Source organism: Babesia bovis, chromosome 1 (genome assembly GCF_000165395.2).
Source record: "Babesia bovis T2Bo chromosome 1, whole genome shotgun sequence".
In the NCBI taxonomy this organism is placed as follows: Eukaryota; Apicomplexa; class Aconoidasida; order Piroplasmida; family Babesiidae; genus Babesia; species Babesia bovis.
This window is the reverse complement of record NC_067396.1, coordinates 1,208,554-1,225,430: the sequence shown is the minus strand read 5'-3', so window position 1 is coordinate 1,225,430 and position 16,877 is coordinate 1,208,554. Positions and strand designations below refer to the sequence as shown.

The following is a 16,877-nucleotide window of genomic DNA, read 5'->3' as shown; positions in this document are numbered from 1 at the left end:
GTACATATTATCATATTCTATTATGCATGGAAACGGATACGATCGCACCGTATGTACCTCTCATGGTTGTCGCTGATGATATGGAACCGCATAATATTATTGCTACATTAGAAGCGCAAGCAATGTCCATTGTTAAATAAATGGCATGTCATCCAAAAACTGAATGTCTCGTTTCTGCTGCAACACGTGGTTAATCTGAACCGTAGTAGCCACCTATGCCAAGTATTAACAAACCGTATGCGCAAAAATAATAACTACAGTGAGTAGTGCTATTGTTCTCTCTACTGATACAGCCCTGATGGCCACATTTTACCATTCCCAGTCCAACCAAAGTTGATGCACCAAGTATCATCAATGTAGCACAAGCAATATTGTCGCGATCAAAATGATGCCCAAAAGGAGGTTTGTATTTTATATAGGCTATTAATACGATTGTCAAAGACGATTGGAGTGTAATCAGGGGATACAGTACTCCGTACTTTCCATGGTCATTAACCTCAACTCTTAGACGATATATTCCAATCAGGACTGTTAACATTATCATCGTGATTATTGCCACATACAATACATAAATGGCATCCCACACGGAAAAAATTAGTTTGTAGAAGGAGTAATAACCTTTAAAAGGTTGCTTCCATTTAATATAGAAAGGGATCAACATGGAAAACAACATTTCCATGGCGCACAAAGGCCACGTCAGAGTCTGCTTCGCTTTATCCATGCGGTGAAATACCAGAAGTATTACAACCAATATTCCAATTGTGGAAGCAGCCAACAAAATCAACACGCCTTCCCATGTGTCCCATGGTATATAACAGATTGAAACATTATAAGCAGTAACGCAAAACCCGATCAACAGCAGATAGTTGATCGGTGCCATCGCCTTCATAACATCCACAATCTCATCAAAAGACGCCATGTAAGAAACCACCTTTTCTTTAAACAAACTAACCGTGAGCCTATAAAAAAAATCAATTGACCTGAGAAACAAGGCAGCATAATTTGTCCTTTTATTATATTCAATTTGAAACGAAATCAATGTCAGTGCACAAGTCAATATGACCGCTAGGAAACCACAAGATACGAAGGCTATCTGCCACCACGTGATGGGTTTTCCCACGTAGCCGCTCCTCACACCCAAAATGTGAAGTAGGCTGTAAAACACAAAGATCAACACGGTCAATGTACTTGGTCCCCATGGTTCATCACCTCCAATGGTATTCGTTGTTCCAGATATCGTCACGCTGATCAGCAATGCAACACAAAAACCCAATCCAAGGGTCATAACAAGAATAAGGAAGAACGTAATGAGGCTAACCTCCCTGAAATGCGTTATCGTAGAGCCAGACACATCGTGCAACGTATCACTAAACAACGAATCAACGCTCTTGCTAATGCTGTCCACATCTGCCTCATTATTGCCTCCATGTGTTATATCACTGCGTACTAACGGTGGAATGAAACAAAAAATTGTTGGCCATATCAAGCTGTTTCGACGACTGATAACGACCATTGCCGTTGACGGTTGAATGAATCATTTGCAAAATACATCTTCATGTTATGGTCTCACGCTCTAAATCATGAATGGTATGGCATCATAGTTTCAATATCTAGTAACGCAACATGAAACAACACACGCAATGCATGTAGACAAAGCCTTCACGTGCTATCATTAGTGGACATTTCTGGTTCTCCTTGCAAAGGCAGGATATGGTAGTGTGGATCTCTTAACACCGATGCTATTATTACGTTCAAACGGATTTCTTTGTTTAATCATTATGTTGGTTATTTATATAACCATTTGAATTTATTGCTTGGTCTTATAGGGAATATAATAGTATAATGTGTACCGCACATCAATTGCCACCATCTACGTATATTGTGATATTTCTCACATTGAATATATATATATGTCACACCTTGACCTGATATGATTAAGGATATTGCGGTAATAAGAGTATGCCATAAATGAAAACACCCTTTGTTCAGTACAAGGTGATTTCGAACAACACTGAAAATTTTGTCGACAGATTGATGGGAACAAGCAAACAAGTTACGATAGATTTCATCTCATAAGAGGACAATGTACTGGTTTTGAATATACACAATAGCCATGAAGATGTATTTTGCAAATGATTCATTCAACCGTCAACGGCAATGGTCGTTATCAGTCGTCGAAACAGCTTGATATGGCCAACAATTTTTTGTTTCATTCCACCGTTAGTACGCAGTGATATAACACATGGAGGCAATAATGAGGCAGATGTGGACAGCATTAGCAAGAGCGTTGATTCGTTGTTTAGTGATACGTTGCACGATGTGTCTGGCTCTACGATAACGCATTTCAGGGAGGTTAGCCTCATTACGTTCTTCCTTATTCTTGTTATGACCCTTGGATTGGGTTTTTGTGTTGCATTGCTGATCAGCGTGACGATATCTGGAACAACGAATACCATTGGAGGTGATGAACCATGGGGACCAAGTACATTGACCGTGTTGATCTTTGTGTTTTACAGCCTACTTCACATTTTGGGTGTGAGGAGCGGCTACGTGGGAAAACCCATCACGTGGTGGCAGATAGCCTTCGTATCTTGTGGTTTCCTAGCGGTCATATTGACTTGTGCACTGACATTGATTTCGTTTCAAATTGAATACAACACAAAGGATAATCTTACAGCACGGGTTATGGAAGGGTTGGACATTGTATATGCCATTTTCTCTCAGTTGTTCACCGGGCAAATAAATTATATTTTTGCTCCTTTTGAGACGATTGTGGATGTTATGAAGGCGATGGCACCGATCAACTATCTGCTGTTGATCGGGTTTTGCGTTACTGCTTATAATGTTTCAATCTGTTATATACCATGGGACACATGGGAAGGCGTGTTGATTTTGTTGGCTGCTTCCACAATTGGAATATTGGTTGTAATACTTCTGGTATTTCACCGCATGGATAAAGCGAAGCAGACTCTGACGTGGCCTTTGTGCGCCATGGAAATGTTGTTTTCCATGTTGATCCCTTTCTATATTAAATGGAAGCAACCTTTTAAAGGTTATTACTCCTTCTACAAACTAATTTTTTCCGTGTGGGATGCCATTTATGTATTGTATGTGGCAATAATCACGATGATAATGTTAACAGTCCTGATTGGAATATATCGTCTAAGAGTTGAGGTTAATGACCATGGAAAGTACGGAGTACTGTATCCCCTGATTACACTCCAATCGTCTTTGACAATCGTATTAATAGCCTATATAAAATACAAACCTCCTTTTGGGCATCATTTTGATCGCGACAATATTGCTTGTGCTACATTGATGATACTGGGACCTACTGCTTTGTTGGCAGTTTTATTGATCTCATGTGTTAGGCCCATTAGTTTCACAGATGACAAAACTGGTTATATAGTAGTTTCCTTGCTCATGGCAACATATGGCACAGTGGTGTTGCTTATATTAGTTTACAGCGGTTATCGAGGTGCTGCATTGACTCACCGTTAAACCCTTGCCATAATATTAGTACGAGTAGTATAATAGAAAGCAATATCGAGTATTATTTCTATATCCATTATGTGATAATAGGCGTCAGCTTGTTTAAGAAGGCACTATTCGAGATATTAAAGGATGCGATGATCTACATTTAGGCATAATGAGCTTATAACAGCGAACGAATTGCAATTAATACTCTTCGAACAATTGTTTACGTTCAGAATATGGAAACAAATCGAATAATGTGTCACGCGTAATGATACAAATTAGGCAAACACGCTATTATAAGAGGTATTGAATTAAAATTTACGGAAACATACTTTTGTGTGAGATATTCTTACTAACAATCCAACAACATACATATGTGGAAAATATTCTTTATCCATAGCGGCGGTTAATCATATTAGAGCAATGCCTGATTTTTTGTTATTATATATCATATAAATAATATTTCGGCTATCCTGCGGCACTGCAAAGTAAAAATATTTTGGCTGGACAAATTTAATTGCGATTTTAGAATAGATATACAACATTACCCTATAAAAGCTCGACGAAATGGTATATCATCAATACGTCACGCATCACATCTTCCATATAAATAATTCCATCAAGTAGTTTTTATAATATTCACTACTACTATAAGAATAGTTGGGCACATGCCATACGATATGATCCTACATATTATAATGAATGATGTTGTCAAGTGTATGTAACAGATATAATTGGTAATAAATCCCAGGTATCATCGTCAAGAAATATATCCATAATTTCGCCATCTTTCGGCAATATTGTTTCGCATTTAGAGCACTACCTATTCAGACGAAGCCATGTCAATACAACGGTGATAAGAGTGATTAATAAGACAAAAGCACAATATACTTCACCACCAGAGCACACTTCGCCGTATTTACAAACCAAGCCAATCATGCCTGATGTCACTACTACAACAGCAACCACAATGGTAGCTATATGTATTATCCTCTCCCTGCTGAAGCGACTTTCCCGTCGCCGACGTTTCTTCTTTGCTTTGTCTCCCAAGTGTTTACTGGACTTTTTGCCTAGTACCACAGTGGTAGCATGGTTTAAGAGTATCGTACACGCAAGTCCTAGTCCACCTACAGTAGCCGGATGGCGAATTTTTATTTCCTCTAACCATAAAAGATTAGCCTTGTGTATGGTCATACTGTGGCAAGACCAATGGGAAGTGAATAGTGACTAATGTCATAGAAGCAAAGTGTGCATCAATGAGCTGTTGACTACATCCAGCGCCAGTCCCCCGGTAGACCGATGAAGAAGGTTAGTGAACATATGCATAAACCGTCATTGGTTTGTACATGTTCCAGCAGCAGATTACACATTAGGGAGAAGTATGGCACGTGGAATCACAACATGGTAGCCGATTTATAACTCGTGGTTAAGAGGAAATAATTTGAAACCATATCCTAGCAGTTAGATTTCATATTGATGGGAGAAGCGCAATACTTCACCAGTTATTATTTTGTTTGATGTCCGCTGCGGGCATTTCTGTTTTCGGGATGCACATAGATGCATTCCCTGGTGGACTTTTACATTACATATATTAATGGTTTCATAGTATTCAAATATTCAAATACAACAATATTTTGAAGCACTAAGCGGATAAATGACGAACCTACTTTGAGGGGTATCGCGTTGTGAATACCCTATTTCTCATTGCTTAAGCAATACATATGGCATAAATTGGTGCTATCAACATGTGTATATCCATATATGCCAATGGAATTATGTCACTCTATTGTGAAATAAAATTTGTGAAAAGCCATCATAATGATTCGTGGATTTACACATACAGCAAAAGCCCCTTTACCGCTGATACTAGGTCATTGTTCTAATTTCTAATTCTTTGACTATGCATACGTCATCAATACACTATAGAAGCTTATCAGGAGTGAATGTTCGGCAGGTATATTGAAAATTCTTTGGCATAGTAAAAAGGTAGCTGTTTCATGGCGTCACCAGTTAACATAGATAGCTATATTAATTCCGAATATAGGTCAGTTTTGTTTTATTTAAATGTATAATTGATAATAAAGTCATGTATATCTATCAAAAGCAATTCGTTTTATTATAGCTGGAATAGCCAACGGTTGTCCAGAAAAACTGGGCACCAATCTGGCACCCACCCGTAAGATTTGTTTGTTAAAATATCCACTTGTTGAACTTATTGCTATTTTTCCATTATCCATTTTCAACACTCCGATTTGCGTAAAATACATATTTATTCGTCGATATGAAAATTTCAAAACGACGCTTCTGACAATAAATTGTACGTTGTATATATATATATATATATGTTAATTTTTCTTATTTTATTTCGCAAATAATAAAATTCTAGATTTTTTGATTAAATATAGTGTTATGGGATATTTTCCCCGGTTATTAATATAGGTTTATGGAAAAGAACATAAAACAGAATATCGCTGTATTGATAAAGAATAGTTTGATTCAATGTGGATCTGTGCGCCCCAATGATTTATCGTAGCTTAGATTATTATCATCACCATAAAATCAACATAGTTAGCTATTGTTGAGTCGTAACAAGGGTCCAACATATAAGCCAATGTAGTTTTTAGCACGTTTTTGAAATATATGTAACACTTAAACATTTAGGCATAGATTTGCTATTTATGTATATTTGTATAATGCAACGTGTAGTAAAGTAAGTAACCTGGGAATACGGTGCTGATATGATTGTATTGTTGATACAAGCCATTTACACAGCGGAACACAATCTGTACAATACGAATGATGTATACTACTTCCATTTCTAGGTAACAGTCCTATCGTTTCAATGTTTTAGAAATTAAACATTAAGTAGCATGTTATACAATAAATGACGTAGATCCTATTTCTCCCATTAATAATTCTTTTTTATCAATAGGCAGCGGGCTACATTGGACCCTTGAATGAACTTTTTATCATATATAGTAGCGATTATCTATTGCAGCTTATCATTTAACGTTAATCATACGTCATATTCAAATGTATAACTGCGGCGCCTTCTATATCGTTTCAGACGATGTCTCGTTTAACAACCTGGAGCAACGTATTACTTCCTCACTTGCCTTTTCGGTATCTTCGTAGAAAACGTCGTTGAGTAAGATGTGTACGAGAGTTTGACTGAATGGTGTACTGTCGGCGGAAAAGAGAGTTTCGAAGGCATCAAGTACCCGCTGTTCATCAATGGGCTCAGCAGGCTTTAGTCCGTTAGTTTCAATGTCAACCCACTTATACATAATCTCCAAGGGCTCCTTTTCATCTTCTGACGAGCTTGACTCTGGATCTTCGGGTTCCAAAGCATTGTACAGTTCCATGATATCATCGTAGAAATATGGGATTACGAATCTGGCGCTAAGGAATTTGAACTCTTTTGGTTCCAAGCCACTCTCCTTAATACCAGGATCAAGGTATCCCTCTACCAATTTGTGGTAGTTCTCTCCGTATAGACCAGTGAACAATTCGTTCAAACCGTAACCAACTACATTCAGGTAACCGATGAAGAGGTCACTATTATCATCGCACGTGTCTTCTTCTTCTTCTACCTCTTCCTCTTCCTCTTTTTCTTTTTCTTTTTCTTTTTCTTTTTCTTCTTCTTCTTCTTCTTCTTCCTCTTCCTCCTCCTCTTTTTCTTTTTCTTCGGTATCACTGCTAGCAGTTTTGAACATTTCCACACAGAGCATCTTGTATTTTTCCCTGATGAGATCTACGATATCCTCATCCAAGTTACCATCAGAATCCATCAGACTCATCATCAATTTAACACGTGCTTCTGTTGTTGCTATGACGCCTTCATAATCATCCTTTGTTGCCATATGGGCAACGATTGATTTGACTTGGGTGTAGGCCAAGAGTGCTACGGCAACGGTGACATTCATTTTCGAATAGTTATATTAAATATGAATATTATAAGCAAATATGTAATGAGTGAATGGCGTGAATTGGAAAAGTGGCACATGCGTTCGCTAGAAGTACAGTGATGCTGAAGGTTGGTGACGTCGTGTCCATATTGTTCAATGCACCTTTTTTGTGCGTTGATAAACTAACTAGCTTTGTCATTATTTACAACATTTGTTTAAGTATCTCTTTAAAACTCCAGTGACGTAGAATTTGTCATTATATAATCATTTCACTTAATGCTTAGTTGGTTCTCATGCAAACATAAAATTACCGTGGTTTATAGTTATCGTTTCAATTTACAACTTTTCAGCTTTATTTTTACATAGCCAAATATATAGTTAAGGAAATCCGCATATTCATTCAGTGTTCATACAATCGTACGCCTGCTTATGTTGCTAATCTATCTGAACCTAAAAAAATCTCTATTGCTGTATAAGATCAACTAACAAGTCATCTGTTTCCATTGATCATAGAGTCATATTAACGTTGATTATTCATTTTATATCAGTTTTATATAGGTGAGGGGCTGCTAGTGAATGGATCACACAAGTGAAGGGCCATTGTTGACATACCAGCATAGAATGATATCTAATCCTTATTAGAATTAATTATCTTTATGCATTGTTTGTCTAGGATATATCAAAGCCATTATGACCCTTTTAAACAGGAATAACATATATCATCTGGAACTTGACAGATATCAGACTGAAAAGTTATATTAACTCGTTAGGATGGTGTGCTATACATCTCATCTGAGTTTATATATATATATATATATGTATATTACATGTTAAACCAGAATAATTCAATTAGGCCATACTATAATGATCGTCAATCGTTTCCTAGAAGTGCAAAATCATATAATATTGTATACCACATTTATTTGAATGCATCATTGTTTGGTCTTTTTGGCTGAAATATAGGCTAATGGTTATAGAGTATCGATCATTTTATAAATGCATACATATCATATTCTACTTGATTATTTACACTGGATTTACAAAATGAGTTAGTGATTATTGTGCTAGATTAAGAACTTCAAGTGATGCGGACTCTATTCCTCCGATGGAGTATATATAACTATTATCGGAACCGTTTCTTATCCAGCGACACGCCTTTCCTGTTTTGCTTTCTACGAGAATGACTGGTACAGTAGTAGCAAACAATGCAGACAATTCACAATCATAAAGAAACTTGTACAAAAGTCCTTTATTTGAATCCTCAGGGTATCTTATAATACGACTCATCAGGACATATACACCTCTTTCACCAGTCCCTACTGAGCATTTCCCACCAAATACTTCGTTTTCACCATTCCATATTGATGCATCTATAACACATTGATCCACATCCGTTTTGTGTCTGTGGTATTTAGTTAATAGTGATATAACGGGCGTTTTTGTTTTCAATATGTCACCTTGATCATGGCAAGCGAATTCTAAAGTAAGGGGTTGTGTTTCACTATACTCAGGCAGTTTCAAATCATATGTAATTTTAACCAATTTTCCTGCGTCTTTATGTTGTATAATAACGTGTGGAGGTGATTTCTTATCCACTAAACAGCTACCTTCTTCCGATTCTAGGTAGAGTTCCAATAACGTTACGCCCTGATACAGAACCTTATCGTTGTATTTATTTAGATATGCTTCTTGATTTTTTGGAATAACTATTGTTCTTTTCTTATGAGTTTTGTACATCATCGACACGTAGGTTGCCCAATTTGGTACCGAATTCACTGTTTGTTTCTCATCTAATACCACTTTCACAGAATTGTGATATTCAGCTGGTCTGAAAAAATCATCTTCTACTAAATCTCCTTTGATAACTTTGTCACCAGATCCCTCTTTTACCAAGTGAAATACGGCAGTGAGTTGAAGCTTCTCTGTATCGAATAGAAAAGAATATTTTCCTCTTTTGTTTGTATTTTCTTCGGTTAGAATTTGATGTACTACAAATACTTCTTTAGCCCCTAATGGAATAGATCTGACACATGTTGTACATTGTTCAGGTTCTCCATGGGAAGTCACCTTTGGGGTTATAAAGCTGGCTTTTCCTTTAGATATATTAAAGTTCAATCTAATTGCCTCTGCCTTGGATTGGCCAGGTGCTTTTACTCGATATACAACACAGATATCAGTATTTTCATTGTTGGCATTATTCATAATAACATATGAAGGGGTATCTTCCGCAATGAGGTTCACCCCTGCTATTGAATTTAGCAATGGCATCACTATTGTCTTGCAAATACCGTCGTGGATGTATTGCACCTCGTTTAGCACATTATAAGGTCTATTTAGTGTACCGAATGGAAGGACTGTGACTTCATATGTTTTATCTTCCCTTTGCACGATATTACCGCAATGATGTGGATATAACTTTGGTGGCTCATTTTTTTTCGAAGCATTCAGGAATACAGAAGCTGCATAAGAAGTAGTTATTGGACGATCATACAATGTCATTACATCTTCTGTAAAGTTATATATTCCGTCATCCATTTTCAGAGGTCGCCTTATGGCAATAATATTATTTTGTTCTGAGGTATACATGTATGAATACAATATGTTTGCCTGATAATCATCCTGTATGGTTATCATCATGTGTTGAAAAACATTCAGTGATCCGTTCGCTAATTCCACATTCGTCGTTCTCAGTATATCCTTACAAGCTTCAGCATCACAATGTTCTTTATGATATGTACCATTGTTCATGATTACTATTCGTTGGCAAAATAAATCACTATTGGGATCTATTATAGGTGTTCCTTTATACATATCCATCTTCAATGCAATTTCATTTATTGTATCCGATTCTGGTATACTTACACTACACTTGAACGTTATAACTTTGTCTTCATTTTCATTTTTATGGACCTGCAATGAATAAATTTGATCTTTTGCAAGTAGTGATTTTGCCTTATCATCCTGTAACCACAATCTGATTATGGGTTTATTATCTATATAAACGTTTCCGAGATGGTAACGATACCATTTGGAAATATGCTTTGTTGCAACTGACAGCAAATCTCTTTCCGTAATGTACTTTTCTATATTTGTACTACGGTAATTGAGTTTGCCGCGTGTTGTGCCACCATAAGTGAAACTAGGGCACCGTTGTCTACATTCGTTGTCCTTTTCGTCCCTGTCGATACTATCACTTGTTTGCGAATGGGATACGCTCACGCTCCTATGCAAAATGTTCGGGATATATGATAGACGTATAGGATAAGTGTCATATTCTGTTGGGTATGTTACAGGTAACATCACGTCTTTCATTTTACTGACATGGCTGTTTTGTGCCTTTACATCAAGCATATACAAGAGCAAACATAAGCCCTTCAATATGATTTGACTCTTCGACATATATATGTTATTGCTATGATACAGTCTCATTATTGATGGAATTACATTTAACACGGTAGTTATATTACGCGAGTTTATAATCGGAAACTTAAACAATGGTTAAACACAAGAAGGCAATTCGGGGCCATAAGGGCGGGGCCTTACTATGATATATGGTGTCATATTTTTATTCAACACGATAACAATCAATATATCTATATTGTTTAGTGCATATTAACAATATTTATGTGATAGAGACGTTCCTAAATTATAACGAATATAAATCAGCATGTTTTATGCTGTTTGTCTTTCGTTACTAATGTATTTTCACACTATACATGACTCTGTAGCGGTGTTTTTTCATAATTTTTATTTAATGCGTTTGTGTTACAGATAAGTTGCTAATACTTTGATCTATTAGTATGGTAAACATGAGGTTATTGATCGAATAACAACGTACATATTTTTTGGCCAGATTCAAAATAGAAATCCATTGTGTTATACATGATATTTGTTTTGTTTCAGATCAGTTTTTATTGAAATTATTAATATAAGAACATTGCCGTTGACAGGATTCTGTATGTGCATATACGTTAGATATTCCATGGATAAATTTTCATGCGATCCATTGAATGAATATATACAACCACTCAACATGATATGCCATCACTTTATTGAAGGATAGAGCAGAACATATCTTCAGAGGAGTAATATTTCAGTGAACCGATTACCGGATTCTATGATCGATGTAAAGAAGCACATTATTATTTTATAATATTGTGAACATAGGACTTATCTTGCATTTCTATGGTTAATGGGTCTTAGTTATATACACGTAAATACGTTGCATTTCCTTAATAGAGTTGCACATTTATATTTTGATGATTTGGAAGTGTTCATTCTATACGCTGGATGGTTGTATACAATTTGGTGTCCTATATTGTGTATGATCTGTGATTCAGAAGTTATGATTCCGCCAATCATTAATGCTTGTTGTTGCTGCATGGTGCTGATGTCGTCCTATATAGATGCTAAGATAAATGATAGGCCAATGAAGGATCCATTAAAATTTCTATTTAGAACACACATATTTAATTATGTATGAACTGATATCTATTATCAATGTGAATCATTAATGTATAGTCCATTGCATATTTGTTATTTATAGGTACACATTTGCATACATTATCAATTATGTTGCTGTATACTATTTTTTCATCTTCTATTATTATATTGTTGAGGGTGAATGCGGCTAATGTGGATGTTTTGCGTGAAGGAGGCAAATCTAAGTCTTCATTGCCTGATGGCAGCATATCGGAGGGAAGTGTAACATCTAAAAGTGAACCCAAGGATAAACGTTTGGTAGAACCAAATTCTTTCAGTGATCCTGTTGAATGCCCATCGCATTCTATTGACGCGGATGATCTTTATAAGGAGCGTTACCATGACCTGGATAAATTTGATCGGTTTACTTATCGGTTGTGGAAGAGGTTGTTCCGAACTGGCAGTGGCATGAGTCGTGGTGTTTGGAATGCAATTTGTGGAATGGGTGATGGCTTTTTGTCGATGTGTAACACATTGAAAAATACCTTTCCCAATGCTAAGATGAAAAACCCGTATACTTATGGTGATTACGAAGAGGAATTTGACGTTAGCTTGGATAAGGAAACATCGGATTATTTGCAGAAGCAACTGGAATCAAAGGATTGGCATTGATATGGACGAATCAGCTGATCAATGAGCTCCAGGATATCATTAATGTATCGCCCTTGGATATATGTCATATTATGGATGGCAGCGCTATATAAAAAGCACCCAGTACTTTAAGTATTGGTAAAAAGTGTTATGTACGCACTGTATGCATAAAATTGCCTTATAATATTTTCCACACTGTTAATATGTTGCATGCATCAATAAGCACTTTATAGTATAGTAAAGGCGGTCGTGATAACCACTGTGGTTAAAAATGAGGCAAACATCGCAGAGTTGAGGCTTTTGCACTCTTGAATGGCACGTGATGTGTCGTTTGACATCATATTGAACAGCTTCCAATTTGCTCCGAGAGAATATACATGCTGTTCTCTTTCATCTAACAATGTAGTCAATGTCTTTAGCACCACATCTCCTTCTATAGTTTCGGCAGGTTTGATCTTTGGCGTATTTTTGATGACCCATTGCCTAATCTTTTCTGTTGTTTCGTCAGTTACATGTGGTGTCTTACCAGAGATCTCATCTGCAGTAAATACATCTTCCAATAATTGCAGGTCATTTTGGAATTGAATGAATACGAACCTCAAATTGCGGAATATATACTGTTTTAAAGGGCGGCTGTCGTACAATGCTAATACTTGCTCTTTGTACTGCGGTCCATACAATGCGGTGAAGAAATCATGTAGAATTGGCCCAATATCTTCGTATATTTCATTATTAAATTGATTAATTTCAACACTTGTTCTATTCAACTCTAAGTAAGTATCATAATACCATTTCGCACGGTGCGATTCCATTTTTTCACCGTCGTTTAATTTCCTGTTTTCGAATATAATTCGTTGTAGTAGCTTTTTGTCATTTGCTGTAATTTCCGATTTTTCTGATTCCATTTCCAACTCCCATCGTTTTTGAAGATTTGTGATCAACTTGTCATGTATAGCTTGGTTTACGTAATCAATTAATTCTTTATTGAATTTCCCTTCATCCATGGCCAATATAATAGCTTCAAAACGTTTTTGAGTGCAAGGTATTATTTCCTTATAATCTGTTTCGAGAATAGCCTGCACCCCGTATAGCACTTTATAGGCGCTGGCTGAAATGAAAAGAAGAAGCAACTTATACATCTTCAGATAAACATACAACTTAGGAATGAAGTAAGACTATCGTATAATCCAAAATAATCATATTGTGATATACCATAGATGATGAACGTTAGTAATCTAGATTATTCAACACACCTACGGTCTTACTGTTGAATAACCAGGTGGAGGCTATGGCCAATGTATCCCTGGCACATACGTTAATTTATACCATACTTCCAGCTATGTATGATGTTTATGCTGGTCATGCTGAATAGTGCAGATGTGCATAGATTCTGGCAATCTTCTTGGCGTTTTATGACGATTGATGTGACTTTTTGCATGTGCCAACCTTCCTTCGTAGCAATATTGTTTTGCTCTACCATAGATCCAGCGTTTGTTAATAATGTCATGTGTATTTGATCGTTCATATTTTTATCAAGTTTTCTGGCTATTTTGAACGTATGACCAATTAATATTACTGCGCAGGGTGGAAATGTCTATGGATGCCATGTTACGAATGGCTTAAACTGTTAGTTATACAACCTTATAGCAAAGTAACCTAGGAATATGATGCTGATATGATTGTATTGTTGATAGAAGCCATTTACGGAGCGGAACACAAGCGATATGAATATTGTATACTACTTCTATGTCTCGATAATCGTCCTATTGTCTTACATGTTTTAGACATTAAACATTAAGTAAAATGTTACACAATAAATGACGTAGATCCTATTTCTCCCATTAATATTTCTTTTTTATCAATAGGCAGCAAGCTACTTTAGTGGACCCTTGAATGAACTTTTCATCATATATAGTAGCGATTATCTATTGCAGCTTATCATTTAACGTTAATCGTACGTCACATTTAAATGTATAACTGGGGTGTCCTCTACACCGTTTCACACGATGTATCGTTTAACAACCCGGAGCAACGTATTACTTCCTCACGTGCCTTTTCGGTATCTTCGGCGAACACGTTGTACAATAACATGTGTACAAGACTTTTACTGAACGGTGTCCTATCGGCAGAAAACAACATGCCTTTGGCACGTAATACCTTTTGTTCATCAATGTGCTCAGCAGGCTTTAGGCCTTTAGTTTGACTTTCGACCCAACTATACATAATGTCTAAAGGCTCCTTTTCATCTTCAGACGAACTTGACTCTGGATCTTCGGGTTCCAAAGCAGTGAACAGTTCCCTGACATCATCGTAGAACACTGGGAATAAGAATCTGCTGATAAGGAATTTGAACTCTTTTGGTTCCAAGCCACTCTCCCTAATAGCAGCTTCAAGGTACCCTTCTACCAAAGCGTGGTAGTTCTCCCCGTATAGACCAGTGAACAGTTCATTCAGAGCGAAACTAACTACATTCAGGTATCCGATGAAGAGGTCACTATCGATAGAGCACATGTTGTTGATATCCACACGGCTACGATAGATACTGTTGACTTTGTCTCCTTCTTCTTCGGTATCACATCTAGAAGCTTTGGTGAACATTTCCACACAATGCTTCCTATATTTTTCCCTGATGAGATCTACCAAATCCTCATCCAAGTTGCCATTTGAATCCAACAGACTCATCACCAATTTAACACGCTTTTCTGTTGTTGGTATGACACCTTCATAATCAACCTTTGTTGCCATTTGGGCAAAGATTGATTTGACTTGGGTGTAGGCCAAGAGTGCTACGGCAACGGTGACATTCATTTTCGAATAGTTATATTAAATATGAATATTATAAGCAAATATGTAATGAGTGAATGGCGTGAATTGGAAAAGTGGCACATGCGTTCGCTAGCAGCCCAGTGGCGCGGGAGGTTGGTGACGTTGTTTCCATATGCCAATTATGGCCCGCCTTTTATCAATTTAATGTTTGTTTTATTTTCTTTTTATTATCGTTATCATTTCATGCAAAACTACAGTGTTGTATCATGGTATTTTATCGATTTTCTGTAGTTATGTACTTGTGTGTGCCGGGACTGCAATATTGATTATGATAATATTCCTGTTTTTTCAAAATTTATTTTGTTGTCACGTATCATTTATTTGTGCAATGATACTGTTTTTTTGGTAATATCGATGGCGTGGATGATACAACGTTTCCGTTTATTGTGTTTCTTTCGGGAAACAGTTTGTGCACATGGCTTTTAATAATTGCCACTTTAATTAGATTTTTGAAAGGCACAATGGGTTGCACATATACATTTTGAATTCTTTATCGTTTATTAGTGCTTAATGTGAGAGGGGGTGTTCCACTGCTAGTTTATGTTAGCCATTCTATCTTGATTTTTTGTTTTATGTTTTTCCTTCTTTGTTGCTATATCCCACTTCTAATAATTTAAGTGTTATCTATACGATTCCACTGCTACGGGTTTTTGGTTTATCTGTTGTTTTTGCACTTCGTTATCCTTAATCCGCAACTGTACTCTACGGTCATTTACACCGCATAACTATGGAATATACAGCAATTGCCACCGCTTATTTGATCATGATGTTGGTGGTTTTTTTCATAAGGCAACAAATCTTTTCATATCGTCGACATTTTCCTGCTTTGAATTAATTAACGCTTAGGAAAAAACATAGAGTCTGTACTAAGCAAATAAGTTCCTGGGACTGTGCTTCGCGATGACACGCTTTTGTTGGTTATTGATTCAAGCTACGGTATGTGAGAATGACAACAATTATGGAGACCTATATATAGTTATATTCCTGATCTTTAAAAGAGCTTTACCACGCACGAGTATAATAGTCGTGTTTCTTGGAAATATGTTAGATAATATGGTTCCCTATATTATGGCCATGTATGGTTGACATGCTCTTTCCTGGATAAGTGACCTCGGGCTAATGGCCACGTAGATTGTTTGGTCGACACCAGTAGAATTTATTATGCTACATTCCTTTACTTTGTAGATTCCAAGATACAGTGGTTCTATGCCGTTGTCTTTTCTTGAGATTAGTGAACTGATATGTCTTTACAATGGTTGCTATAAAGTAGTTTTGTGGTCGTATTATAAGCATCATTTGTACACACCACAATACAAAATAGTTTTCCGTCAAGTATATCCTTAGTGTTTTGCTATTTAAATTGCTTATGTGTCGTTAGTTACGGTTGGGATTCCATCTGAGATCCCCATGCGCGCTTTATGTTTTAACGTTTGTCCATTGTTTTTGTTGAGCGTTTAATGTACGTTAGATTTTATGTACATTATGCGTTCAGATTTGTATTTTTAGGGCGTTCTTCGTGGGTTTTTATCCTTGTTCTGCGATGTGTTTGTGCTACTACGTTTGGCATAGTAAGGTTGATGCAGTATATGGGAT

General features: G+C 36.6%; 8 protein-coding genes across 8 annotated transcripts; 2 read left to right on the top strand and 6 right to left on the bottom strand.

Annotated features, from left to right (window-relative positions):
• Nucleotides 1-120: 120 nt before the first annotated feature.
• Nucleotides 121-1,826, bottom strand: BBOV_I001110 (uncharacterized protein). Its single transcript, XM_001608722.2, has one exon. It carries the CDS (start codon nucleotides 1,511-1,513, stop codon nucleotides 191-193), a length of 1,323 nt encoding a protein of 440 aa, XP_001608772.1. The 5' UTR covers nucleotides 1,514-1,826; the 3' UTR covers nucleotides 121-190.
• Nucleotides 1,827-1,877: 51 nt separating this feature from the next.
• BBOV_I001100 (uncharacterized protein) lies at nucleotides 1,878-3,566 on the top strand. Its single transcript, XM_001608721.2, has one exon. It carries the CDS (start codon nucleotides 2,158-2,160, stop codon nucleotides 3,499-3,501), a length of 1,344 nt encoding a protein of 447 aa, XP_001608771.1. The 5' UTR covers nucleotides 1,878-2,157; the 3' UTR covers nucleotides 3,502-3,566.
• Nucleotides 3,567-4,195: 629 nt separating this feature from the next.
• On the bottom strand, nucleotides 4,196-4,965 carry BBOV_I001095 (putative integral membrane protein). The gene has a single exon (XM_051767086.1). It carries the CDS (start codon nucleotides 4,669-4,671, stop codon nucleotides 4,297-4,299), a length of 375 nt encoding a protein of 124 aa, XP_051623893.1. The 5' UTR covers nucleotides 4,672-4,965; the 3' UTR covers nucleotides 4,196-4,296.
• Nucleotides 4,966-6,519: 1,554 nt separating this feature from the next.
• On the bottom strand, nucleotides 6,520-7,425 carry BBOV_I001090 (uncharacterized protein). The gene has a single exon (XM_001608720.2). The coding sequence runs from the start codon at nucleotides 7,401-7,403 to the stop codon at nucleotides 6,531-6,533; it is 873 nt and encodes a 290-aa protein (XP_001608770.1). The 5' UTR covers nucleotides 7,404-7,425; the 3' UTR covers nucleotides 6,520-6,530.
• A 946-nt stretch (nucleotides 7,426-8,371) lies between these two features.
• On the bottom strand, nucleotides 8,372-10,864 carry BBOV_I001080 (uncharacterized protein). Its single transcript, XM_001608719.2, has one exon. The coding sequence runs from the start codon at nucleotides 10,812-10,814 to the stop codon at nucleotides 8,442-8,444; it is 2,373 nt and encodes a 790-aa protein (XP_001608769.1). The 5' UTR covers nucleotides 10,815-10,864; the 3' UTR covers nucleotides 8,372-8,441.
• A 983-nt stretch (nucleotides 10,865-11,847) lies between these two features.
• BBOV_I001070 (uncharacterized protein) lies at nucleotides 11,848-12,578 on the top strand. The gene has a single exon (XM_001608718.2). The coding sequence runs from the start codon at nucleotides 11,958-11,960 to the stop codon at nucleotides 12,477-12,479; it is 522 nt and encodes a 173-aa protein (XP_001608768.1). The 5' UTR covers nucleotides 11,848-11,957; the 3' UTR covers nucleotides 12,480-12,578.
• A 75-nt stretch (nucleotides 12,579-12,653) lies between these two features.
• Nucleotides 12,654-13,824, bottom strand: BBOV_I001060 (uncharacterized protein). Its single transcript, XM_001608717.2, has one exon. It carries the CDS (start codon nucleotides 13,595-13,597, stop codon nucleotides 12,686-12,688), a length of 912 nt encoding a protein of 303 aa, XP_001608767.2. The 5' UTR covers nucleotides 13,598-13,824; the 3' UTR covers nucleotides 12,654-12,685.
• A 484-nt stretch (nucleotides 13,825-14,308) lies between these two features.
• On the bottom strand, nucleotides 14,309-15,313 carry BBOV_I001050 (uncharacterized protein). Its single transcript, XM_001608716.2, has one exon. The coding sequence runs from the start codon at nucleotides 15,264-15,266 to the stop codon at nucleotides 14,448-14,450; it is 819 nt and encodes a 272-aa protein (XP_001608766.1). The 5' UTR covers nucleotides 15,267-15,313; the 3' UTR covers nucleotides 14,309-14,447.
• Between the last annotated feature and the right edge of the window lie 1,564 nt (nucleotides 15,314-16,877).